Source organism: Perca fluviatilis, chromosome 18 (genome assembly GCF_010015445.1).
Source record: "Perca fluviatilis chromosome 18, GENO_Pfluv_1.0, whole genome shotgun sequence".
NCBI lineage: Eukaryota > Metazoa > Chordata > Actinopteri > Perciformes > Percidae > Perca > Perca fluviatilis.
The window spans coordinates 25,076,503-25,103,190 of NC_053129.1; the positions used below are offsets into that span (position 1 = coordinate 25,076,503).

General features: G+C 39.6%; 1 protein-coding gene across 2 annotated transcripts in view; it reads right to left on the reverse strand.

Annotated features, from left to right (window-relative positions):
• The window catches only part of rgs6 (regulator of G protein signaling 6), an 85,465-nt gene extending 59,017 nt beyond the window's left edge, over positions 1–26,448 (reverse strand). The window contains exons 1-2 of one of the 2 annotated variants that reach the window (XM_039782912.1): positions 26,373–26,448; positions 19,016–19,476 (exon numbers count right to left, since the gene is read on the reverse strand). In XM_039782912.1, coding sequence (XP_039638846.1) covers positions 19,016–19,354 — 339 coding nt within the window. In that variant the 5' untranslated portion in view covers positions 19,355–19,476; positions 26,373–26,448. Of the gene's footprint in view, positions 1–19,015; positions 19,477–21,105; positions 21,203–26,372 lie in introns of those variants that run through there. The other variant, XM_039782911.1, reaches the window with a different exon arrangement.
• Positions 26,449–26,688: the final 240 nt, after the last annotated feature.

Consider the following 26,688-nt stretch of genomic DNA (forward strand, 5'->3'; position numbering starts at 1 on the left):
AACCTAAGAGATGGGATAGAACCATAGCAAAGTAGGGATTATATACTCATTGGATAGTTTGTCATCTTCCACAACTTGTGTGACATACAAAGATTATCAGAACAGAAGGAAAACTTCATTCTTCCACATAACAGCAACAACAAAAACTTGTTGTTTTAGTCATGCAAGAGAAAACTCAGATTTGACAGATAGTCTAGCGAGGGCTCCAACCATTAAGACACTCTTCACTTCACTTTGACTGGTTGACCACAAACCATGCAGCTTCTCTTTTGTTTTATATTAGATAAACCTCCTCCTACCAAATAATAATAATAATAATAATAATAATGATATCAGCTGGAAGGATATGTTTACCTCAGCTGCTCAAGTATATTTAGGTCAGGTTAGGACAGTCAATCTTTAAGATGAAGACAGACATAGATACTGTTTTCACATCCTACACATGCATTTGATTCAAGTCACAAGGATTAGCCAACCACACCTCACTGCAGTTTTGTGGCCACTTTACAAGCAGTCTCCCACTGGCATTCACTCTGTGTTTTGCTGCTGCTGTTGTTGGCAGGAGCCTCCTCAAACTCAGCCTCCACCTGCTTTGATTCTGCTCTCTTTAAATGCACCCTGGGGGGGGAGGGGTCTTTATTTCTAATCGGATTCCCATTGGAGGGATTAATTGGCATGCTCCCTACTTGTTATTTAAAGGATATTCTGTTTTGTCTAAGCAGGGAGCACCAGTAAGAGTACAATAATGCCATTACCATTTGATGTGACATGTTCATTCACATCCCCTTTAACTCTTTATTCACTAGTTCCAAGCTAATCAGGCTATAGTTCATTCAAAAATCCTTGCATCCATGGGTGTCGGATGTTTCTATCGAGATCAGTCAAACTTGAGATGAGGCTAGAGATTTGTTTTAACCCCAATAACTCAACTCAACACATGCACTGAGCTTCTGAGGTTCCCTTGGCTCTGATCCCAGTCTGGCCTACTTCTCACTTTACTGAAGTATATTCTCTGCCAACACTGAGACAAAATTGTACAATAAGAGATCGGTACAGTGTAAAGAGGGGGGTTGGGGTAGTACAGTCAAAGTAAATCAGGCTGGTAAGGAAACAACAAAAAAATCACTAACAAAAAAGGGAGAAAATCTACGTCAGAGCAACTCTGTCTTCGAAACAATGATGTTCATACAATCAGCTTAAAACTGTTCACTGCCACTGAATGTATCTGCAAAATGCCAATGTATTTCATTTGTTTCCACTCCTGGCAACTAAACCATGATTAACATTTAAATAGTTGTGTTTGGTTTATTTGACATTATGAAACGGAGGGCATCAAATCACACCCAACTGTAAAAATATAACAATAAAATTTGATGTAGGTTAAAGACAGAAAAAATCCAGGTGGCATCATACAATCAACCAACTAAAACAACTGATACCAATCACAATCAATTAAATATTTCCAGTAAAAACATCCCAAAAAATTATATGAAAATGATGGATACTAAAAGATTATTTGAACCGCGGTGGTTATGTTTAGGCAACTTAAGTTGTGGTTGAATATTTTACCTATCGTGATTTTTACCAAACCTTCAGACTGATCTCATGAATTGGCGTATGTATGACACGCCAATTTGTATTCCGTTTTTGCGTGTTATCAAGACGCATAATCGCATTTTTGCGTGTATATCAAGCAAATCGGCCGCCATTGGCCTATAATGCGAGTCCATTTCCGCCGTAGCGAGTGGTATAAAGGAACGGGGATTGAGTAGGGAGGTAGGGTTGGGGTAGCAGATGGGTAAAACACAGGACTTTCACCTGGGAGAGCTGTGTTTGAGCCCCGCGTGTGGTGATTTTTCGTTTTTTAAGTTTTTGTTTTTAATAAGCCTTATCCAATGTTTCTTTCCTAAACCCAACCATTTGTTGTTGTCGTAAGCGTGTTTTTGTCGTTATTTTCCGTGTTTTTGTCACCGTTTTGTTACTAAAGCCTTTCCCTGTGTTCTTTTCCTAAATTTTTTTTTTTCTTAACAGGCGTGTGACGTTGTTCTGCGCATAGTGTCGCGCGTCGCTGGAGACGTACGCGAACGCGTGCGAGGCCACTGCGGGGTCTGTTTACGTGTATCATACACGTGGATAGCTGAAAATGGCGTAAAATAACACGCCATTTGGCTTTATGAAAGTGGCGTATATATTTACGCAAAGTCATGATGCCATGTTGAAACCTTAAAGCTGCTGTAGGTAAGATTGGGAAGATCCAGGACTTTGCCAACAAATTTTAACATCGACAACTTCTCAGTCCCTCCCCCCTTTCTGCTGAAGTCCAAACCGTCTCCTAAGCCCCTCCCACACAACGGAGTTTGACAGAACTGCATGTCAGACATTTTTAATAACTAAAACACTAACACAATGTTAACTTTACTCACCAACATAACTCACCAACAGTAAAACGATGCTAACTAGCAGGCTAGCGTTAGCCATTTCAGCATCATATCAGACCAACCACTGTGCAAACGTTACTATTATCCTCACCAACGTAGCTTTGTGGACTTTTGACTACTAATAACCAAGTGAAAGATAAATCATTCATGGTAATTATGTTACCTGTCGAAAAGAAATGTGGCTACATTTGCATCGTTCTTCAGATCTTTAAAATCCCGGAGCTCACGCCACCTCTGAAAAGCCACTTCACCACTGGAGTTTTGGGGAAACTTTTCTGCAGCTCGAGCGCAGAGAAGGGGGAGGGGAGAACGCTATATATGCGTGTGCATGCCTGAGCAGTGATTGACAGGCAGATAGACCCCCCTGTGGCCCTGATTGGAGAAAATCAACCGGGAGCGGTGGAATTTTGTCAATCGCACTACAGGCTGTAGGTGGTGCCAGAGGAGCTGGATTTTTTTTTATATTACATAATTCATGTAGTACTACTGGATCATAGGTTCAGTTTCAGCAAATATGACAGAAAGTTACTTTTATAAGACTTACCTACTGCATCTTTAACCATGAGTTTTAGTGCCTTAAACCTAACAACATGTGGATCACAGAACATAAACATCAACCTCCTCCCTACAACTTCTCTTTAGTATAAAAGATGCCACACTTTTGGACTGGAAAAAAACTTTGCCAATGAACAAAACACATGTACACGTTTTCTTTACTTTCTTTTTTTTTATGTATTCTGACTATGTGTAGTATAAGACAAATTTCCACAACAGTGGACAAAAAAAAATTGTATTTCATATATTGTATTTACACTAGTTAAGTTTCCTTCAAAATATAGGTTATCTGGCAAAGCAAATTAGTTGTGATTGAACATATATTGTTTAATCTGTATATTAGCAATGTACCCTTTTTAACTGACAAATAAGAATATTTGAGATGACTTAGGACCTCAATCTGACTAGTGGTATTCCTTTTACGGATGGTTCTCAGAACTTCAACACAACCTTTTGCTTCCTGTCATGAACTGAATGTGGCTTCTAGCTCTGTTTACCTTGCTCACAATAACCGTCCCTTGAAGGTCTCACATTAAATACATTGACTCTGTGCTGTAAAGAAATTCTGCATATTTCCTGCAAAATCCATCCTGAAGGTACACAATGTAAAATACAATGTAAATACAGGACAATGGTGTTTTAATTTTTCTCTTTTATGTCCGTGTTTTATGATAATGATGGTACTGAAAAATGTATGCGGTAATGATTTATGGATGTGATAAAATCCTGCGTGTGGCCACTCATGCAAATGGATAACAATACTAAATGAAGAGTAACACTGCAGCAATCTGATCGTGTCTCAATAGGTAGATATTGTTTTTGTATATATTTATTTAGCCATGATCAACGTAGGAATTGTCCCAATGTCATGTCAATGAAAAGAAGCAACTAAAATGGATGGAGAGAGACGAAGAACCAGAAGGGTCTGTGGCTGCTCCGTCTGTGAATGAACACATCTCTCAGAAAAGGGTGAAAAAAGCTGGACGGATAACAAAAGACAGAACACCAACGAGTCATCTGTGTTAAAACTGAAGAGAAGAAAGGTGTGCAGCTACAGATTGATTAGTTCAGGCAGAATGAGAGAGAGCAGAATGAGAGAAGACACTAATGGAAAAAGAATGTGTGGTCCTACTTCCGTAACATCTAACAGTTAAGAGTGTGTGTGTGTGTGTGTGTGTGTGTGTGTGTGTGTGTGTGTGTGTGTGTGTGTGTGTGTGTGTGTGTGTGTGTGCGCGTGCATGCGTGTGCGCGTGCATGTGTGTGTGTGTCACTGGTGACTGACTTTGACATTTTCAAGTGTACAAAGCACAGCATCAATAACATCTAAAAAAAGCGGCAGAATAAGGAAACAGCCACAAATGCCCACAATAAAGTGTGAAGTGACCAGACATGTTCGAATACATGATCAACATCTCTTCCGTCTTAACACAAATTGTCCCTATCAGCAGCATAGACAACATCATCATCACCACCACCATCATCATCATCACCATCCACACAAACCACATCATAGCGCTAACTAAACTACATACTTTGCCAAGTAAATTGAGGGGGTACTACCTCATCCCCTAGACCGAGTTTCCAAGTGAAATGGCTGTGGGGATGAAGGAGTGCTTGTAGCTATTACTTTTAATTCAAGGCAAATCTGAACCTAGAGCCAGAAGGCAAAATCTGAAATTCCAAGTAAAGGGGGTGATCAGAATGGCTTCAGAAGGCAAATCACTTTCTTCCTGCAGTAGCAATGCTTCTGTTAATAAAAGGGAATAAATGCAAGATTAAATGCATCATTGCCCATTGTCTTATCCTGTAGCCTAGGTTAGCGAGGATTGATAACTATACATTAACTTTTCTCATAATTACGAGATCCTGATCTCGTAATTTAGATCTTTTCTCGCTATTATGAGAAAGTAACTCATAATTGCGAGATAAGGTGTCAAACTTTTTATTTCCTTAGTGTATGCAATGTACTTCCCTATTTACCTCATCGTGATGGCTGGGCTGATAAGTCAACACCGTGTCTACATGTATGGTTAATTGTTCAAGAGAAAACGTACTGTAAATTTGTATTAAAATACTGGCCTGGGTTTGGGCTGAAAATCTTAGTTGGTGGTCAGGCCTGGGTAGAAATTTCAAACCCTATGCAGTAGAAGCCTTTAATGTCAACAACAACTGTCCCAGACGAGAAAACACTCTCCTCGAAGCCGTCTGGTTGGTTGTGACATCCGAGTTGTAACTGGTCCAGCTAACACCTTTCTGTTGTAAATACACCTAGCAGATTTCCCATTAAATTAAAAATGTTAAAGCAGAAAAAGAGGCAGGAAGAGGTTTTATCACAGTTTGTTTGGTTACGATATTTCTAACAATGCATGAAAATGAATGTGGAGATGAGTTATTGATGTTCAGATGCTGCATGTAATGTCTTTATTATTCATTTAAAACATATTTAATATTTCGGCACCTCTGTAGTCAGGACCATCCCGTCCCAGCTGGAGGATGAATGGACTGCGCTGCCTCATTGTTTTGTCACTGTCTGCTTGATGGGCTGCTTCGAATGAACTGAACAGGTGTCTCCACATTGGGCTGAAGCAGGTCTACAGTGCATTAGCACAATAATGGCTGCAGGTGTATTTATTCACTGCTGAGCTCGACCTTCCATCCAAATATTAACACCTTTCTAAATATATTCACTTCCACTTTTTCTCACGCTCCCTTTTTCATAATTGTGGTGTGTGTGTGTGTGTGTGTGTGTGTGTGTGTGTGTGTGTGTGTGTGTGTGTGTGTGTGTGTGTGTGTGTGTGTGTGTGTAAAGCTCAAATGTTCTTTGTGTAGTTGTAGTCCTTTGATGTGCAATCCTTTGTAATTTCTGCCAAAAGTTTGCGAGCGAGAGGAGGTTGCGCTACATCTGATTACAACCCAGAAAACGCCTGCGTCATTGTTTCCCTAACAAAACAAAATGTTAATCCCTATTACACCATGAATATCTGTGAGATTTCTGAGAGATTAAACAATTTGACAAAACCACTGTATGAACAACAAAGAATCCTGGTGCTACCAAACCCAGATAAACAACAAAACTGCTCATTAATTGAGTGTTGTTGCCCATGCTCATTATTTACGGTGAGTCATCATCTGTATCATAAATATAACTCTCATACAATTTACACAATGTCTCACAAACACACTCTCTCTCCTCTAGACGTACAGTGGTAGAGAAGTATTCCAGCTAACCTTTGGCTTCGACACCAACAGTCTATGTTTGGCTTGGCATATGTTGTAGTATTTATAATATTTACATTTTTTATAATATTGCTTTTATGCATTGACTACAGATATTTGGAAGTTGCCAAACATGCATTCCTGTAATCCATGTGTTTAATCCCTGACTGGAAAACCTTTTCTTTGGGATATTAAGATTAAGTTTAAACATATGTAAATATAGCATCAAAATAAAACATTTCTCTGTAAAAATAGGAAACAAAATATCTTCGGTATCACTTCAAAAGTGTTTTCAGGCCATGTAGTGAAAACATTGTGTCAAAAGCCCAACATATGAAACAACAGATTTTGTATTTTCAGTAGTGGAAGAAGTACTCATCACACGGGTGTAAAATATTCCATCAAAAGTCCTGCATTCATCATTCTGTTTAAGCAAAAGCATTATCAGCAAAAACTCATTTCAAGTATCAAAAGTAAAAGTACTCATTGTGCAGGAAATGGCCGTGTAGATTGCTCATACTGATGCATCAATGTATAGTAGCTTATTCTTGTAGTTTGATGAACTTTAAATTTATTTTGGACTTTTCTCCAACATCTCTCGTCTTGGATGATACTCGATAATTTTACCTCTTTGGGCCTTGGACAGTGTTTGAGTTATTTAAGAAGTTTATAGGTGGAAACTCTTTAACTGCTAACAAGTCAGACCTCTGAAATGTGACAAGGGGCCCCAGCTGGACACTTATTGTCAGGGGTCACATGCCGATTTGCTTAGGAAAATGTACTCAGGTAGTTTCCACCACAGATTTTCAGGTGGGCATCTACCAAGAAATATGAATATGTATCAATGTGTAGTGTATAGTATCACTGTCAGTCTAAAAACAGCAAAGGGAATTCACTGATGTGCTGCCAACCCCCCACACACACACACACACACACACACACGCTTGAAAATTCCCAAAGGCACCTACAGATTGGTTGCAGTCACTTTAGATTCATATGAACAGGTGAAAATCCAAAGTGTTGACAGAGTAGCACGGCCAAGTGGGTTCCTCTGACACCTGCTGTCTGACACAACTAGAGAATGACAAATACACTGATGCCTCAATAGATCTGTGAAACCAACTAGCTCTTTGCTGTCAGATAGGAGTAAACAAGTGAATGGGCTTACAAGGAACTCTGAAACTGCTTCAGATCAGACTCAGTCAAGTGCATCCGGTTGTAAAGTTGTTCATGTTCCCTTTTGGGCTCTGGTGCTTGGATATTTTTGAGCACACCGGACACACAGCAGGTCTCAGCAGCTTGCTTTTAGCACTCAAACAACTGAGTAAATATCAGAGATAATCCAACCTTTAGCCTGTGTGTTATTCTCTAATCAATCTTTAATCACTGGTGAGCAGCAAAGGATCAACACCCATTGGTTGGAGCCCAATTTTACTCATTTTATCTTAGATCTGTTGAAACATCACAGATTCATTCATTGTGCCAGTTACTCATTCAAAATCAGAAATACCACATTTAATAAGTGCAGCTGTCAAGTGTACACTGAGGAGGATTAGTTTGGATTAGAACCGAGTGATACAGGAACTCAGTGTGAACTCAGGATGTCATTATTTCTGCCGGCCCAGGGAATACTCCCTCCTAGGGAAGGACTTCTGCCACTTTTTCACTGCCAGCACCAGATTCTGCAGTGGATAGTGGCCAGACCCCTGTCCTCAACAGATCCATTACTTTTAATTAACTACCAAGAATCCAATCTCTTTATATGGTGATAATATGTCAGTGTGGCGTTTTCAGCTTGCTCTGTTGCCCCCAAATAGCCAAAGAAATCAATGATTAATGCTTTAAATATCTATGTGGATTGTGGAAATGAGGCAACATACAACTCAATGTTAAAATCTTGCCTGTAATTTCTTTTTACATTAACATATAAACAGTATTGGCTTGGGATTGCTTGTTCTAACTTCAAAACCATCAGTGGCTTAAGGAATCACCCATGCCAAAAACTGTACCTTCATATATCAGGAACACATCAAACTAGAGCAAAGATTCATTGAAAAACAGAATGAAAAAAACGTGTGATAAGAGAGATCATCCTGTCCTCTTAAAATTTGCAATTTAAACTCCCCCAATTAGCGTCTCCCCATCACCTTGATTTGATTAGGCTGCTGCTCTCTACCTGCTCTGTTGTGATGAGCTCTCCTCAGATATCTGCAGGCTGCTGCGCTGTGATTAGATGTGCTTCGTCATTCACTAAGTGACAAGCAGCACACACACACTCAAACATGCAGGCATACATGAACACACACACAAACAGCTCTCTTAACTTAGCCAAAAGCACAAAAAAAACAACTTTAAGTGTAGGTCTATACATGCACACAATATTCCATTATAAACCCAGAAAACACATTTTTACATTAATGCACACACACTGTGATTTAAAGTTGTCACATTCTGAGAGGTTAGCAGCTTTAACTACTGGGTACCATTAAGTGTTATTTTGCAAGTAAATGTGCAGGATTTCTTTATTCTGCTCATAATTATTTCTCCTAAAAATTAAACAAACAGACAACAACCGTACACCAGACAATCTTTTAAGGCAAACGGAAAAAATCACCAGCAGGCAATAACGCGAGCTATAAGAATGATAATCTCTCCAGCTGTTTCCTGCAAAAACAAATGAGTAAATATGTTCCTACGTGATCAAAGTAACAATCTTGATCTGGAGTGTCTACTTGGATACCGATGCCATCAGAGTTCAGCAGAAAGCTGTGTAGGGGGTTCAGCAAGCTGTGATTCATGCTCTTGCTCACCAATGAATATCTTTGCCATGTGAAATTGCCTAATAAATATGTGCCGGATCGCAGTGACTAGGCATGACTGGAATTTTATGGTTCGTAAAGGGACTCAGAAGCTCAAAGGCATAAAATTAGGTCATCACCTTGTGCAGCATGGATTTCATGTTAACACTAAATTCAATTATTATCTAACATAACATTAAATCACACTGAATTGTTTTTATTGCTGCACAGAACATTTAAGAAATGTCCTCTATACAATTATAATGTTATGTTTCTTCATATACGAGTTTGGCCTTTAATGTGATTCTTATTTGCTTGCATTTATTTTAAACACATCAGAAGATCCCTTTGCTCTAAAGGGGAACCCTCATTTTTCCTTGTGCAAATTCTTGCAGCCACATATGCAAGAGAAAAGCACTTGCCTCTGGAGGTCGTTAAAGTCACCCTGTACTATTCAAAGGATGGGCAGCTGAAACGAAAAACAATATGTACCTGAAGAATTGCGTACATGGTTATACATGTACATGGTATATGGTTTCCTTTCTGGACTACTTTGAAGTTTTCTGGACATTTTGTTGGGGCATTTGCAACATGAGAACAGGAAAATAAATGAAGCCGGTGGGAATTAAAGGGATACTTAACCGATTAGCATTAAGCTTTGTTTCAGTAGAAACCTGGTAGTATTTTCGAATGACCATGCTTCCCTCCCTCATGTCCCCCTGAGACTAGGGCCGTTTCCCAATATGTGTTCTTCTATTGACTTGTGTGCTTGTGTCCCTGTGAAACGTCATCTCGTGTTGCCAAAGTACTGTCCCAATACACAAGTTCGCATTTCACCAAGAACAGTTAAAATTCCCGGATGTATTCTTGACACGCCCATTTACCGAGGACACATCGATTGGTAACTTGGTATGAACTTCGCAGCACCTGTATCCCAACATTAATTTCGGCATTCAATGATGGTTGGATTTCCAGTACATAGACAGCCCAAAAATGGGACAATTTTAACAATTTTCGTCATCTTATTCATCACTAAATTCACTTCTGAGAACATTTTAGGCGAGAAATTAACGGTTTATATTTCGAATATAGGCAGTCTTGCGAAAATCTTGACAATTGACAATTTGCTCCAAAGTTTTCGGAGTTTTCAGAGCTCCATAAAATGACGCGGCCGCCAGCTTGCGCCTGCCGGGGCCGCTTACTCGGCGCTCGGACACACTCGGAGACCCCGCTGTAAGACGGAGGTCTTTTAGACCGGTCCCGTAAATAAGAGGCTTTTATTTCGCCGTTTCGGATCATTTGTTTAAATATCACAACACATGTGGTTAACTGTCTTTTCGGAGTTAAACTCAACAAGCACACACACACACACACACACACACACACACACACACACACACACACACACACACACACACACACACACACACACACACACACAGAGAAGAGATATACCATAGACTGTATATTATTAGTCTATGAGATATACCCGTTTCTTTTCGGGAGACTTGTTTAAATTATGCCATAGGCTATAGCCTACATTATATTTTGTATTTAGTTCATATTTTTGGTGTATTTGTTTTCTGATTTATTAGAAGTTGAGTTTCAGTCTTTATGATAAATGAACAGTTGTACATAAAGTGGTAACATGCTATGACATGTTATGTAGACTAAAGGGGAGACACCAACCTTTATAATTTGAATTTCTAATTTCCATCTCCCTGGGCATATACAGTGCACTACAATAATATAGAAATGATAATTCCACATAACACTAATAGGAACACATAGGACACACCAGTGCATATTTATTTGTTTAATTTAAACTGACTTAAACTTACACGCTGATAATAGTAGGGATCACGTTCCACTCTTTTGAATAAGTAAGGGGTGTTTGAGCTAAACCATAAACAATAAAATTAAAGCTCAATTAGTTTTATTTTTCAATATTATTGCAATAGTTGTAGCATTATGAGTGTTTCTTGTCCGGAGATTGTTTTAATACTAAGTGGTTATATTGTTGTAGTTTTTATTTCTAGCTGGTATTTTGGAGCCTTGCAGGTAGCCTCTGTGCTGGGAGTGTTGAGCAATAACAGAAAGAACGCATCGTCTCAAACTGTTAACAGCGTTTTCTGTGCTTGTGAACTTGCGAGTTAATTCTTCCAAGAACAACCAGCAAGAACGTTCTCCCCAAGAACACAAGTCCGTACTTTGCATTCTTGGTATTGAGAAACGCCCTAGATTTCTCTATATTGTGGGTCTGGAAAAAAGCCTCTGATGATGCAAAAATGGCCATTTAGCATCATCAGAGGCATTTTTGCCCAGAGGCTACAGCCAGCTAGTTCACCGCCCATAGGGGGTGGGTTTGTAATGGGAAAATTACATTTAAGCCTAGTTCCTTATATTTTTATGTTTAATTCGTACTTACCTTCTCTCACAAATGCTGAAAGAGTTGATCTCATTTCCCAAATGCAGATTTTGATTCTAACTGCTGAGACGTCCAGTCTGGAACATAATGTGAGCACTGTTTGTCTGAACAGATAGGGGCTACAAGGTCACCCTAAAACTATCGTACAGGGAGGAGGAGGTGAAATGGCTCCGAGATGTCTCTTGTGTTTTTTCTGATTGTCTTCATGTGTATCAGATTGCCTGTAAGAACAGTAGCGTCATAATAATCCAAGTGCGTGTGTGCTGTCACTCTGAAAATGCATATAAGCCTAGTGTTCTTGTTCACTCATTTGAGAAACTGACTCCACACTGGGCTGCAGCCTTTTGTGAAATCATGTTGCTCCTATATTTGCAAATATATCTTTTTTAATAAAATACAAAAACCCAACTTGGTTTTAGTCTCAGTCTGTCTTATTTGTTTCAATTTACTAAACTCTGAAATTTCCCCCCCTGCTGCAAAGGAAACTTCCACTACAGGTTGAAATAGTGTTCAGCAGCAAACTTTTACAACACCGGGATGTACCACCGGGATACAGTGGTACAGACTGGAGAATATGCAGGAAACTTTATTACAGACGGAATACTCAACACACTACGTGAGCTTCGCCTGCTACGTGCTTGCTACGTACCTGCTTTCAAGAATTTTTAATTTTGTACTCAAGTCTCATTTGTTTTGCAGGATTTTTCACTGCTGCAAGGGAAAATAACATTTCAAGACAACAAATCAACTGGAGAACTAGAATTGATGTTTTTTTGTGTGGATTGTATTGATCCAATACATTACTTGTTGTAAGCAGAGTAAATGTATTCAATTAGTTATAGATATAATGGATAATGGATCGACATGTGATCAATATTTTCTCCATTTAGAGATCTGATGTGTCTTATGTGGGGAGAAAGCACTACATTAACTCACGCTAACATATGACATTTTTGTGAGGCTTTTCAGTATCAGGTTTGAGACTAAAATAATTAGTAATAAGATAAAAATAAGATTAATCAGATTCTCTGATTTTGAAGGTGACTAAAATTTTGATTAATTTTACTGTATTGACAAATAACTATAATGATGATGTTGGAAACATCCTGCATCAAACTGCACTGAAAAAGGTGTAATTATTCAAATGCACCTGCAGAATGCTTCTAATAAGAAGAAAACAACCCCTCATGTAGCCTTTGAGGCTTTTCATTGCACAACACTAAATACAAGTGTGGGATGGAACAAACAGACCAATGATTTGGCCACTGTTCAAGCTTTACCGATGGGGTCACAAATGTGGGCGGAACTAGAACAAAGGCCATAGTGTCATTAAAATCAAGGGTTAACCCTTTAGCATTAAATGTGCTCAAGAACATTTCATGGCAATTCAGCCTACAATACTAGTTGGTGATAGTGTATGCAGTTGTGGACATTTTATTGATCCCCTGAAGGAAGGAGGCAGGTGGTGTGCTCTCCCAAAACAAGGACCATATCACTGAACTCACTGAAGCGGTTTTGGCCTCTGGCTTTGTTGCAGATGGGGACAGTGACAACATGTGGAGAACTGGGACCAACCAATGGGCACGAAGGTACAGACCAAAGCACACTGATGGTTGGTTAAGAGACAGCAATTTAAGACTATCCTCACCAAAACAACAACAAAAAACGGCTTTTTCTTCAAATCTTTACAAGGGTAACTACCGTTTTTTTTTTTCAACCTATTTTCCTATGTTTTTGTTCCTCACATTCTCAACAAATACTGAACCTGAGGAAAACCATAGATGACACACACACACACACACACACACACACACACAGGTTTAAATTCATGCTGGTGGACTCTTTTTCAACAGCATTGAATCTTCTCACCTTACATCGCCGTGTGTGTGTGTGTGTGTGTGTGTGTGTGTGTGTGTGTGTGTGTGTGTGTGTGTGTGTGTGTGTGTGTGTGTGTGTGTGTTAGATGTTGACAATAAAAAATGTAATCTAGTGGTGAGGGGAAAATAACAGTCAACACACAAACATGTACTGTTTGTTCTGTGTAGATGTATGATACACACTCAATGAGTGACATCACATGGGCAAGATAGAATTGGATTATTAATTGCATGGAACAAAATATGAGACAGACAAGAGATAGAATAGAGTCATATAGAGTAAGAGAGAATAGAATTAAATTGAATAAATTAGACTAACAGAACAGACCGACAAAGCCACCAAAATTAATTAAAAAAAGAAAGAAGAGGTGGTGGAGGAAGAAGCAGCTCTTAAGTTCTGCCTTAATTTAACCCTCCAACCACTAAAACTGACTCTGCATTAGCTAAAAGTCAGGATTTAAATTTTAAGTTTAAATTTTAAAAAAAATCTTAATTTTACGTGGCGTTTCATACTTTGCGTCCTCAAGGTTTGTAAACAGTGAATCTGGAGCACGATTTGCATTCTCCTCCCCCCTCGTGCTTGTGGATGATTGATGATGACTCATCCAAAAAGACTAATGGAAATGCAGTCCAGGACATACATATTTCATTAGAAAGCAATCTTTCGTGTAATATCAAAATGTTGTGAATAATCAGCTCAGCTTATGACCAAGTGTTGTTTTAAGGGGAGAGGCTGGATTTTTGAGAGTGGAACACCACAGGACACCAAATCCCAATATGGCATCACCATTGCCTAGGTTTAAAGGCAATGTTATCAGTAGATGTTAGTTGTTAGGTAGTGCACAACTGATTTTGTATGTTTATATTTTGCGTATTTAATGTGAAACTTAATGTTGTCTAGCACGTTAGTGTTTCGTAATGGCCAGAAATTGTTCTCATTAGGCCTACCTCGTTAAATTAATGTTGAACAAAAAATTTAAACACCTTTCAGACCTGCTTCTTCCCTACACTCCTCCCGAACACTTCGTTCCTCCACAGTTGCACTTTTAACACTCCCATCATTCAGACTCCGCACCATGGGTGCAAGAGCCTTCAGCTGCTCTGCCCCACGTCTTTGGAACACTTTCCCACCACACATCCGTCAACTGGACTCTCTTCATCAATTCAAATCACAACTTAAAAATCTGTTTAGATGGGTATACCCAACACATTATAGCTTTCATCATGTCCACCTTGATTTTACTGATATAATTGTTTGTACTAATTGAATATTTGTTGCGCTTCTATTATTGTTTTTATTAATGTGTATAAGGTGTCCTTGAGTGTCCTGAAAGGCGCCAACGAATAAACTGTATTATTATTATTAATAATAATATGGCCGACATTAACTCAGTTAACAGCAATGACACCTCAGACCGTTCTAAACATTTTTCATTTTTCCTAGTCAAAGATCTATCACACTGATGAAACTTTTTGCAGTGGCATTTTAAAAACGTGCCTACAGTAAAACCCATCTTACACTTGTCAAATCCTCCATGTGTTTGTTTTCTGTACTTATGCTGCCAGATGTGGACGCCTTTTCCAGACAGCTCACAGTGGGTTGCTACAGCTTGATTGCATTAGAAGAGTCCGATTGTCTTGTACAAGTATGAATAACCACTAAAATATGTCTCTATTATAAACCACTGGATCACTGGGTTCACTTTATACTGCTGCTGTATGTATATTACAGATATTTAATCACTGTTTAATATAAACTTAAATAGACATTTCAATACGGTTGGCAGGTGGTAATTAAGAGCTGTCATACTTCCGTTCCAGATGTGTAATAGCAGCAGTAGCTTCACCAGCTATACAGAATAATCTAAATTAAAAGTTTTAAAAATGTAATTAAAGTTTATTTATGAAACACAGTTCATGCTCCTAAATGTTTGAGTTGTTTTTATAAATGCAGCTTCTCCTGAATTATGATTTATTGCTGATTTAGCAACATTCACTCACTCAGTCAGGTTTAGGAGAATTAAGTGTCAGCTTAAATATACTGATTGGACAAATAAAACGCTATATGAAAAATATGAAATAATTGATTCTGATCACAAACTCGATCTAGGTAACTTAAAACTTGCTGCCTCTCTTTTGCTCCCTAAACCCCCCTCCCCCCTGCATCAAGAACTCATTTATTAAAACCGACAGAGGCTGTTGGTGTCTTGCTGTTCCTGCTGCGCCTCCAGCCTCTTTCAATTGATAAATATTTTCAAAGCCTATAGATATTGACAGTCTACAGTGAGTTCACCAGCACATGTATATGTTGTGCCAGTTATCGATATATTTAAAATGTTTCTATAAATATTCTATGATATTTCTATATATATTTTTTTCTTTTCATTGTGGAAATGCCAAAGCAGAAAGATAATTTCCGTCGATTGAACACAGGGCGCGCACGCACACACGCACGCACGCACGCACGCACACAACTGTCAAGAACAAAGGTCGTGAGTGTGTATGTCAGAAGTAAAGTGACGAAGCTAAAATCAATACACAAAGTTACCCAAATCTAACCTTAGATAGTTCAGATATTATGAAGTAGGGTTGTTTTCTACAGTGGGTGACCGTCGGCAAGCGCCCAGCAGGCAGGTGTAGCAACACGGAGGCTACGCAATGTACTGCTGAGGATGGGGGAAGCAGCTAAACATATTTATATGTGGTATATTGCCACCTAAAAAAGGCCCACCTAAAAACGATCAATATCAGTTTAAGTGTACGCTATATTTTGAATATTTTCACCACTTTACCTTGCCATGATGTTAGAATCTGTAGTTTTGTAACGTTACATTTTGCTTTTACAAACATGTCACAAGCATATTAATCGTAATTACTCTAGTACAGTGTTTCTCAACCTTTGAGTCTCGACCCCCCAGAAAAATGAGGTTTGTGTTTGCGACCCCCCTCGACGACGAGAGAAAGAGCTGCAAACCGGTGTAAACAGCTGTTTCTATGCGCCTCCTCCTGCTGATTTTGAGTGATTATTGTGAATGCTCTAATTAATACAGGTAAACACATAATGATGACAGTTTACTTTAAGAAGCTAGCACCTAGCCTTGTTCAATGTGTTAGTGTGGTAGAGATAGTTGTTAGAGATAAGCGTCACTCAACACGTGGTGAAATCTATCCAAACAAATAGCGCAAATTGTTACCTCACATTTATTGAGCAGATTCTATAGGTTGCTTTTTACAGTGCAGGCTCTGTGGATTTTTGATGTGTTTGTAACTTTTCTCTCCCCCTGACCCACCTGAAAAGCACCCTCTTTGTTCCAGGACCTCCTGATTTACAGATAAAGCTCTGAATATAACACATGAAATGTAGCAAACTTCAGACACAATGTAAAATCCATTCCCCAGTCTAAAATATGTTATTTGTTATTTTTTCTCCCCAACCATGTGGCGACCCCCAGAAATTATCTCGCGCCCCCCAGGTTAAAAACCACTGCTCTAGTACAGTGATTTGTATTCAACTTTCTCCAGACACCAAACGTTTTAAGCTCCCCAACTGTCACACTGTCCAACAAAAGCTACTAGTTCAAGGCGAAATACACTGCGACATAGAGACTGAAGTTTTGGTTTGCATTGCTGAAGCACAATTGTCACCAGGAGGCTCTACCTAAGTCTTTATTGTGCTGACTAGCAGTGCTGTGGATGCGGTCACTGTGTTGCATCCTAAACAGTGGGCTAATAAAAAAACCATTTTGACTTCATCAACACACTGAACATATGTGAATGAAGCCCTTTATTGAGAAGTTTAACATCTGCGTGAATTTTGCAGAACTCTGATTGCAGAGTGTAGCGGCACTTCCCAACAGATTCCAGCCAGATTCTCCTTGTAGTTCTTCCATTACAGATGTTGCTACATCACTTTCTAGAACATTGGCGGGGAAAGTTTGAAATTCCCCAAAATGTTAGCTTATCATGTCATGATTCAATCCGTGTCTCGTCTCTTCTTTCCTGCACGATGTGTATTTTTGCAGCCATGACTCACCGAGCATCAGGGCACCATGCAAACCCTGACTATTTCACAGTTCATCTATCACGATAAAACACTGCGGGGGAATGATATCCATATTCAGATGTCCATGCATTCATTCTCCAGGCCGGATCGTTTTAGAGGAAGGGAGATTGCCTTTGAAATAGATTCATTTCTTGCCTTTTATTAAGTTCTGCATGATATACAATGACAAACTATATTGAGTCGCATAGGAGAAACTGTAGCTCTTGTCCCTTTCACAATGAGGTCTAAAAATAGCGCCAGCCACACATAAAAACTAGCCTCTTAGCAGGCTGCATGCTTACCAAAACAAAAACAGAACGCCTATGGTTATTTCTGTGTTTTAAACAATTATTTCTAATTGCCCTATTAATTGTGATGTGAAAAGATGCCAGAGATCTAGTGCTAAATGGTCATCCTAGTTTTCTTTTTGCCCTCGTTAATGAGCCCGACCTTTTGGCTGGCTCAGGTAGAGTCTTGTGAACCACTGCTATTGTTCATTCTTTTAAAATGTAGCCCACAGTGCTCATAAATCCCACTGCTGTCAGAGACATTCAGCTGCTTGTTTCTTAAAGCCCTCTCAACCAAAATGTAATAAGTTGGTCTTTCCTGGCCAAGAGAAACATGTTGTTAGCTTTATTTTAAAATCCGTCTTTCACTCCTTGCACCATCTGTCTAGAAACTCTTCAAAATCTTCAGCTCAGTTTGTTCCAGAACAATAACAACTGTGTGGCTCGCTTTACAGTTTTTTGCGATACAGTCACATTATAGTCCCCAATAAATCGTACAATACCAAAGTACAGTTCCCAAAGTGGGTTCTGCAGCACTTGACCAAAACCGAACAAAAGAAACTAAAATCAGGCGGTATGGTGGAAGATACTTGGTGTATGCGTTTTCGTAGATAGGGGACGCTAGCTGTCCCACACCAGCGTGCCTCACCGCAGGGAAAAACCATCAAACGTGGCAGTAGTGCCACGCTAAAGACCTCTTAAGAGAAAACACCCCCTCTTCAGGAAACATATTCAATATTTCAAGCGACTAGTAAATAATGTAAATGAAACAACTAACGAGGAAATGCGTGATGTCATATGTGAATGTTTTTAGTGCTTGGAAAAATGTAATTGTGAGTTCATTTCATGTTTGAACTGAACAAAGTAAAACAATCATAATTTGTATTCATTGTTTAAGTTTTATATTTATCTGCAAATCTGCACAGAAACATAAAACAGCTGACTTATTTTCCTCAGAGTGAGAATAATATTGATATTAGTTCATATATGTTGTATGTTTTGCATCAATGTTATTTGATTGTTTTTAATCAAAAATATTTTTAAGTTTGTTAAAAATCAATTCTTGCAGTAGAGTATGAGGGCGTGCCACGCTAGCAGCTAGGCGAGCATTATAACGTGTGTTATAAAGTGACGCACGTTTGTCTCTGAAGTAAAGGCTGGACTACAATAGAGCTGTTTGGAGCAGTTTGTGAACAGTGTTTTCTGATGGAGATGGTAAGTCCCTTTGGGGTGGACTTTGGGCTTTTTCACTTTGTAAACCTATAACATGCACAAAAAAGATATAAGACACAATAAAGGAAAGGGAAAAAGCCAAAAATCATAATATGAGCACTTTAAATGGAAGTCACTTTGGTTAAAAGTTTTTGCTCTTACCTTTCTGTAGACGATCATGTTGGGGGAGTCGTCGTCTGGGTCCACAGTGCTCATGGACCTCATGGACAGCAGAGGCCGGGTCGGTGTCGTCTGGACACTCTCCTCCGGTTCCTCAGACCCTTCGTTGGTCTCCGTCGCCTCCACAGTGGTCAGCTGCTGCTCCTCCTGCTGCTGCTGCTGCTGCTGCTGCTGCTGCTGCTGCTCCTGCTGCTGCTGCTGCTGCTGCTGCTCCTCCTGCTGCTGCTGCTGCTGCTGCTGCTGCTGCTCCTCCTGCTGCTGCTCCTCCTGCTGCTGCTCCTCCTGCTGCTGCTGCTGCTGCTGCTGAGGTGCCTCAGCCATCACTACAAGCTCCCTTTCAGTCTTCTTCTACTGTGTTGAGTTATCCTGTCTTCTTTATCTGCATCAAGTCTTTCTATTCCTCCTTCTTTATGTCCTTTTGTGCACTCTCCTCAGTGTAGAAGCTGTTGGAGGGGGGAGAGAGAGAGAGAGAGAGAGAGAGAGAGATTAATAAGACAGTACAACTCACCACTGGACTCTGGTCTCCCATCTATCCTGTCGTTTGTTATTGTCTTCTGTCAGCAGCAACGGGATAGGTGAAATGAAAGCATCATAAATTCTAGTTTTCTCTGTTATCTCTTCTCTGCAACTCCTCGTACTCCGCTGTCACATGAGATTGAAGCTACAGGCGAATAAAAGACATCATGTTGAAGTTGTGCGGCTTCGCTTTCTTCATCTCAATAATTTATAAGACGTTGGAAGAACATTACAAGCTTATTTGCCATTACAGATGGTGATATCATGACTTGTGAACTCTTAGTTTTACAAAAAGGGAATAAAGTAGGTTTTTTACATTGACTGATAATGTTTTCTAAATCTTCTCTCATACTTTAAAATACATGATAGAAATGAAAAAAGGGAAATCTCAGATAAAATGGATTTTAACTTATTGGACTCTTTTCCTCACTTGGAGTAAAATAGAAAACACAGGAGTTGGTTAGAATAAAGATGATGCAAACTGAAAAGTTGCAAATCCAAACAGACCAGTGTTCTTCCTCCTCCTGACTCTGCACTCTACCTCTCTCCATATCTCTCTCCTTGTCTGACTAAACCAGTGTCATTATCTCAGCTTATTACATCCCAACCATAACTGGGACCAGTATTCTCTTCACTTAGCCCATCCTAAATGGAAGACAAAACTACCTCTCATTACTCATCAAAGCACATTCATCTCCAGCCAGCTGGTGTCCTTACTGTCTGAATACAACAACTTCAACTCTTAAATCTCTGCACTCAGTCTATCACTCTACCTTGAGATTCATGACCGGTCAGGTCTATGGTACACATCATTGTATTTTATATGAAAGTGTTGGGTGGGTGGTCTTCTCTCCAAGAAAGATGTAAGACTCACTGGTATCTCTTTATCTATAAGGCTCTTATTGGAAAACTACCACACTGACAGAAGTTCTCTCTTTTGCATCCTTATTATCCTAATTTTTGTTATCAAATCATTTTTCCAATTCAAAAAGGTGTATTGTCTTTCTGTGTTGTTTTGTTGCCTTTGTAATTTCACTCGAGGACATTCTAATGAGGGTCACCCCTCAATGATCTCTCGAGTATAAATAAAGGTTGAATGAATGCATTGGGAAATGTAACCTGTATTGAATATTGTATTGAAAATTTGAAGCAGTTCCTTACTTGATTAAACTTGTGCAACCCGCACAAAGAAAATGTAAGTCCTCACAAGTTGCAAAGGCTTCTTTCTGTTGAAGGTTGTTGCAGTTGCATCTTAAATCAATTGAAATGAATGGAGTGCATTGTCTCTAATATCAATGACATCTCCATTTCTACAATACGATCATAATCAGTGATGTCAACTTCCTTTTACGCAAATAAACTATACAAAACAAGGACTCAGGCTTTCTGCATGTCAACCTGCTTTATCTCAGGAAATAATTGAAGATGGAATGAAGTGAACTTTTGATTAAATTGCCAGTAAAATCGTCCTCCCTACCCCTTTAAAATGGGGCCTGTGCTCTCTCGTTTCCAGGCAGGTTAAAGTAAAATACTTTTGAAAAGATCAACACACTCACAACGAAACGCTACGATGCAAAAAGCACCAAACGTCAAATGTGGAGGAAAGAAGGCTCCGCTGCACACTTCCTGGACCTTCATCTGGCAAATGCTTGACAAGTGGAATCCCAGAGCATTTAACGACATCAAATAGACCACACCTGTGCTTTGTCATGCAAGTGCACATTGGAAATGTAGTTCGCACATTTCACAACAACTTAGAAACAATATAATAATAATAATAATAATAATAATAATAATAATAATAATAATAAGGAGGAGGAAAATACAGCACAAACTATCTGGGAAGTCATCAGAAAGAGACATGTAACCCTCAAATACACCAGTAAACTGCGTTTTTCCAGGTTTGCTCTGTAATCTGATTACACTTACATTAATTAAGGAGTACACACAATGTTAACACAATATCATCTGAAATAATGAAGGTTTTAAAGATAGATTTTGACATAGGGCCTTCATAATCATATTCATATTCCCATATTTCCAGTTACAATTGATCATATTACCACAAACCAATTACTGCACTGGGACCTTTAGAGGCCTCTGGGGGTCCGGGGCCTCGGAGCAATGCCCACTTTGCTCAGTCGGAAAATAAGCAGTATGACAACAAGCCTTAAAGTGACAAGCAGCAGAATAGTTCAACATTTTGGGAAATACTCTTTCTTTACAAGAGGTTGATGAGAAGACTGTAACCACTCTCGTGCCTGTATAGAAAATATAAAACTACAGGCAGCAGCCAGTTAGCTTAGCTTAGCACACAGACTGGAAACAGGAGGGAAGAGCCAGGCCAAGAAATAGTAAAGAAAAACTTCCTGGAAAACCACAACTTGTTTTTTTGTGCAGGTTAAACAAACAAGCTATCAGGTGGTAATTAGTGATATTTAGAGGTGATGGTAGGCAGATTTTGTTACTTTTGGAAAGAGCCACACTAGCGGTTTCCTCCTGTTTTCAGTCTTTATGTTAAGCCTACTTAAGGGACCGCTGGCTGTACCTTGTATCATACAGACATGAGAGTGGTGTTAATCCTCTCATCAAAATCTTGGCAATAAAGCAAACAAGACTGGGAGCAGGGGGAAACGCTTAGCCTGGCTCCGTCCAAAGTTCCTAAGTCAGCCTACCAGCACCTCTAAAGCTCATTAACATGTTGCATCTCATTTGTTTAATCTGAACATAAACAGCAATGAAAAACAACAATTAGGGATTTTAGAGGAAGTTACAAGCCCGAGGGACAAAGTGAATAGTCATTTTTCCAAATATATTGAACTTTTCCTTTAAACCACGTTTTTTGTTGCCCCACATACACCTTAACACAGTTATTCTTCATGGCACTGTTTTATTGTTTGAGTTTACAGCTGTTGCACATGACAAAATCAATAATGAACTGTTGGATGGCTGCAAACACAATGTGCTTCAGCTTTCAAAATGAACTTCTAATGCTGTCTGTGAACTCTAAGTAGAGCGCTGCTTGTTTCTGTGTGGCTGGATGTAGATTGTGTGCGTGTGTGTGTGTGTGTTTGTGTGTGTGTGTGTGTGTGTGTGTGTGTGTGTGTGTGTGTGTGTGTGTGTGTGTGTGTGTGTGTGTGTGTGTGTGTGTGTGTGTGTGTGTGCATTTAGCTCCATGTCAACTGGCTCTTTAGATCAATACTCTCATCAGCCTGCTGAGTTTGTGAGAAAACATACAAACAGAGTGAGTCTGTTTGAGCCTCTTGGTTGAAGACAAGAACATGCAGCATGTGTTTAAAAATCCAAATGGGAGAAGAGTTGAATGGATTTCTGAATGAATGGCTTTTAACCTGCTGTCTTGTCTTTATTATACACAGGCGTAGCATGTAGCCCCGCTGGCCTGGGATCAATACCCCCAACATTTGCTCTGACTGTTGATTTTGCATATAGATGAAATGTTCAGGTTGAATACACTCATCTCATCAGCCTAAATCACACAGAGAGTGCCCATATTATGAAAAACTCACTTTTTTCTGGGATTTGGGGTGTTATTTTGTGTCTCTGGTGCTTCCACACGCATAAAGACTTGGAGAAAAAAAACCACCTATGCTGTTTTGAGTGAGATACGGGTTTCTGAATGTATCCTGCCTTCAGTCTCCGGGTAAGCTGGTCAAAATTAGCAGGGCCGTCTACATCTTTGGCCGAAACATTTGGTGTGTGCTAATACCACATCAGCTAGCTTTTTCTCCAACTTCGGTCAGTACAAGGCAGGATTAGCTGGGAGACGTCTTCTAAACGAGGGCACACTTCCAACTTTGCGTGGAATACTTGCAGATGAGGGACATGTAAGTAGTTCTACACAATTTATTTTGTAGATTAGGGTGAACTCGTGTGTGTTGTAGCAGTGTTTTGCCACTGAGAATGAGGTAGCTAACCGTTAGCAGCTAGCTTCTAGCTAGTAGCAGAGCCGTCTTACCTAGCTACTGCACATTTGCGACTCCCAACAAAGATGGAACACAAGTGAGATGCCTCACTCTGTAGCTAAAACAGAAAGCTCAACACAGGGTGAAAAGAAGAGCTGCAGCAATGTGCACTACAACAAAAATACAGTGTTTTTTGAAAATTAAACCATGTAAACCTATTCTGGTACAACCTCAAAATACAATTATGAACTTGAAAATGAGCATAATATGGGTCTCACCTTCTCCTTCTGAGACACCATAATCGCCCTTAAACTGCTTTAAAGAAACGCCGCTGTCATGTGCGGTCAACTTGACAGAACAATGAAAACAAAACTTATGTAATATCTAATATCTAATAGGATCCTAGATGTTTACTGATACTGGATGGTGAATAGGCTGACAGGGATGAATAGATGTAATTTAGCCTACCTTCCCCCAAACACTGATAGGAGTACCTGCACTCTTACTTAAGTATAATTGAAGTATGATTTTGAGGTTCTTTACTTGAGTATTCCCATTCCCACTACTTTATATTTCTACTCCGGAGGAGAGTCAACAGATAGTTTCCCAAAGAATTGTTTATGGTAAACTAGGAATTATATTTCAACATGTCAATTTGAATTCATTCTTTCTTTATTAAGTGCATAAAACTCGTCTCTGCATTTTCAATCGTGTCGAGTATAACAGACTATGGTTGAGTATTGTGATGTCTTCTTGAAAAAGAGTACAAACGCTGGCTGATGCTTTCATCAGTGTGTAACTCTTACTCTTCTGCATTACAAAAGAATAAAGCTACAGCTAGAAGGAACTTAAAGCTAATTAGTTTTACTCTGAAAGCCAACCAGTGTACCTTTAATTGGCATGGACACACCAGGTAAACAATGCAGGGATCCTTCAGTATACTGCACTGAAGGATGTCTTCCTGAAATAATCCAATTTTACACACAATGTTAGGATATCAAGTGATTTATGTTTTATTAATATCTAATTATTATTCTAAACTAACCTGATTACACTGCTTTCTTCTCATCACATGCTGTGATGACAGGGGCTAGATGCAGAGTGAGACTTCTCGCTGTTTCTGTCTCTGCTATCATTTTCCCTGTGGACCCTCCACAGTGCAACACACACACACACACACACACAGCTTTCTTCAACACCCATCCTCTAAGCCAAAGGCGAGACTAGATGAGAATGTGTGGATGTTTTACACTTAGGGGTGATTGTAAAATAAGGGACACCGTCAATCCAGCAGGCGGCCATCTTTTATGCACAAGGAGGCAAAATGATAAAAGTTCTGTTGCAAAAAAATGAACAATAGAACAAATATAATACAAAACTGTGATGTATGACACCAAAATCATTACTCTCTATTGATTGTTATTCTGTGTGAATAATAAAACTATGCTACTAAAGCCAAATCAGTTTAGTGACACATGTATTCTAATATTCACGAAATTAAATCAAGGAGAATTTGATTTTCTTGCTTCTCACAGATCAATTTACTACGACACACTGGACAAAGTATGTCTGATACATTTTTCCAGGAATACAGGAGTACAGCACCGAAAGTGTGTAAAGTACTAATAAAAGATGTAGATACCTGAACATTACACCCACATATCATTGTTGAACATTTCATTCCAAAACCATGAGCATTGTTTTTTCTGTTATAACAGCCTCCACTCTTCTGCTTTCAGGCTTTCCACCAGATTTTGGAATCTGCAGCAGATATTTGCTCCCCTTTAAGTCTCAAGAGCATTAGTGAGGTCGGGCACTAATGTTGGGCAATAAGGCCCGGCTCGCAGTCCATGCCAAAGGGGTTGGTGGGGTTGAGGTCGGGGCTCTGTGCAGCCCAGTGAAGTTCTTTCCCAACGAACTGGGGAAACCATTTCTTTATGGATTTTGCTTTGCGCATGTGTGCATATGTATCAATGTGGAGAAAAAAAACCTTTACCAAAGTTGCCACAAAGTTGGAGGCACTCTATTCACTTTATACAAAATAGCATTGCACTCTACGAAATATATGAGCTTTACCTAAACTGGAATTAATTTATAAGGGCCCATACCATGAACGACATACCCAGACTAAAAGCACACAAAAATACGCAGGGGTGTCCCTGTACTTTTAACCATGAAGTCCAATCAGACAGAACAAGGCATGACAGCCCATACATTAAACAGAACCATACTTACTATCCATACAAATGTAACCCCACAGAACAATCATAATAACTTAGAACACATTAGCTCATATCTCCAACATGATATACATTTGGAGAGTTTAGGTTTGATGGATGGGGGTGATATAGCTACACATCTCCATGAGAATAGACACAGTGTAGATCTCTCTGTCTCCAACAGCTAAAATGTCTATGGTCTCTATGCTCACAGGATTGCTCCACTCCCTAAACACACCTGCAGCCTAATTTAGACATAGTGGACACTCAGATACTGAACTGTACACACACCTCAAACACACACTGACACACACATACATTGATTTCAAACATATACTGTCCTTTGAATGTCACTTAACTATAGGCAGCCAAGTGCACGCTCCTCTCACTCACAGGTGGGATTAACAGCATCTCACGCACACCCCCGCGCGTGCACACATGCATCTCCGACATGTAGACCAGAACTGTGACAACATCCAACATACCAGCTCCTCACTCTGAGATTAACATCGCAGCACTAACCGTATTAACACTATTGGGAACGTTAAAGTGCACGGCGCAACCGAAATCTAGTCTTCTTCTATACATATTATAAAGGCTACTCTCTCTATCTCCATTAATTCACTATTTCATTATCTCTCTCGTCGCCCTTTTCCTAACCCCTCCAGCCTTCTTCCTTACCTCTCTCGCTTGGAGCTCCGAAGCCAAAAAGCGGATTCACCGACCCAACAACCAGAGCGCTGCACAGTGGAGAGAGAGAGAGAGAGAGAGAGAGAGAGAGAGAGAGAGAGAGAGAGAGAGAGAGAGATAGATAACCTGCTGTACTCTCAACCATTATTATGCAGTGGTGTCTGTTTTGTGAATGTGTGTGTGTGTGTGTGTGTGTGTGTGTGTGTGTGTGTGTGTGTGTGTGTGTGTGTGTGTGTGTGTGTGTGTGTGTGTTGTGTGTGTGTTTCTTGCATTATTAACATTTTGGGGACAAAACTCAATTCACACA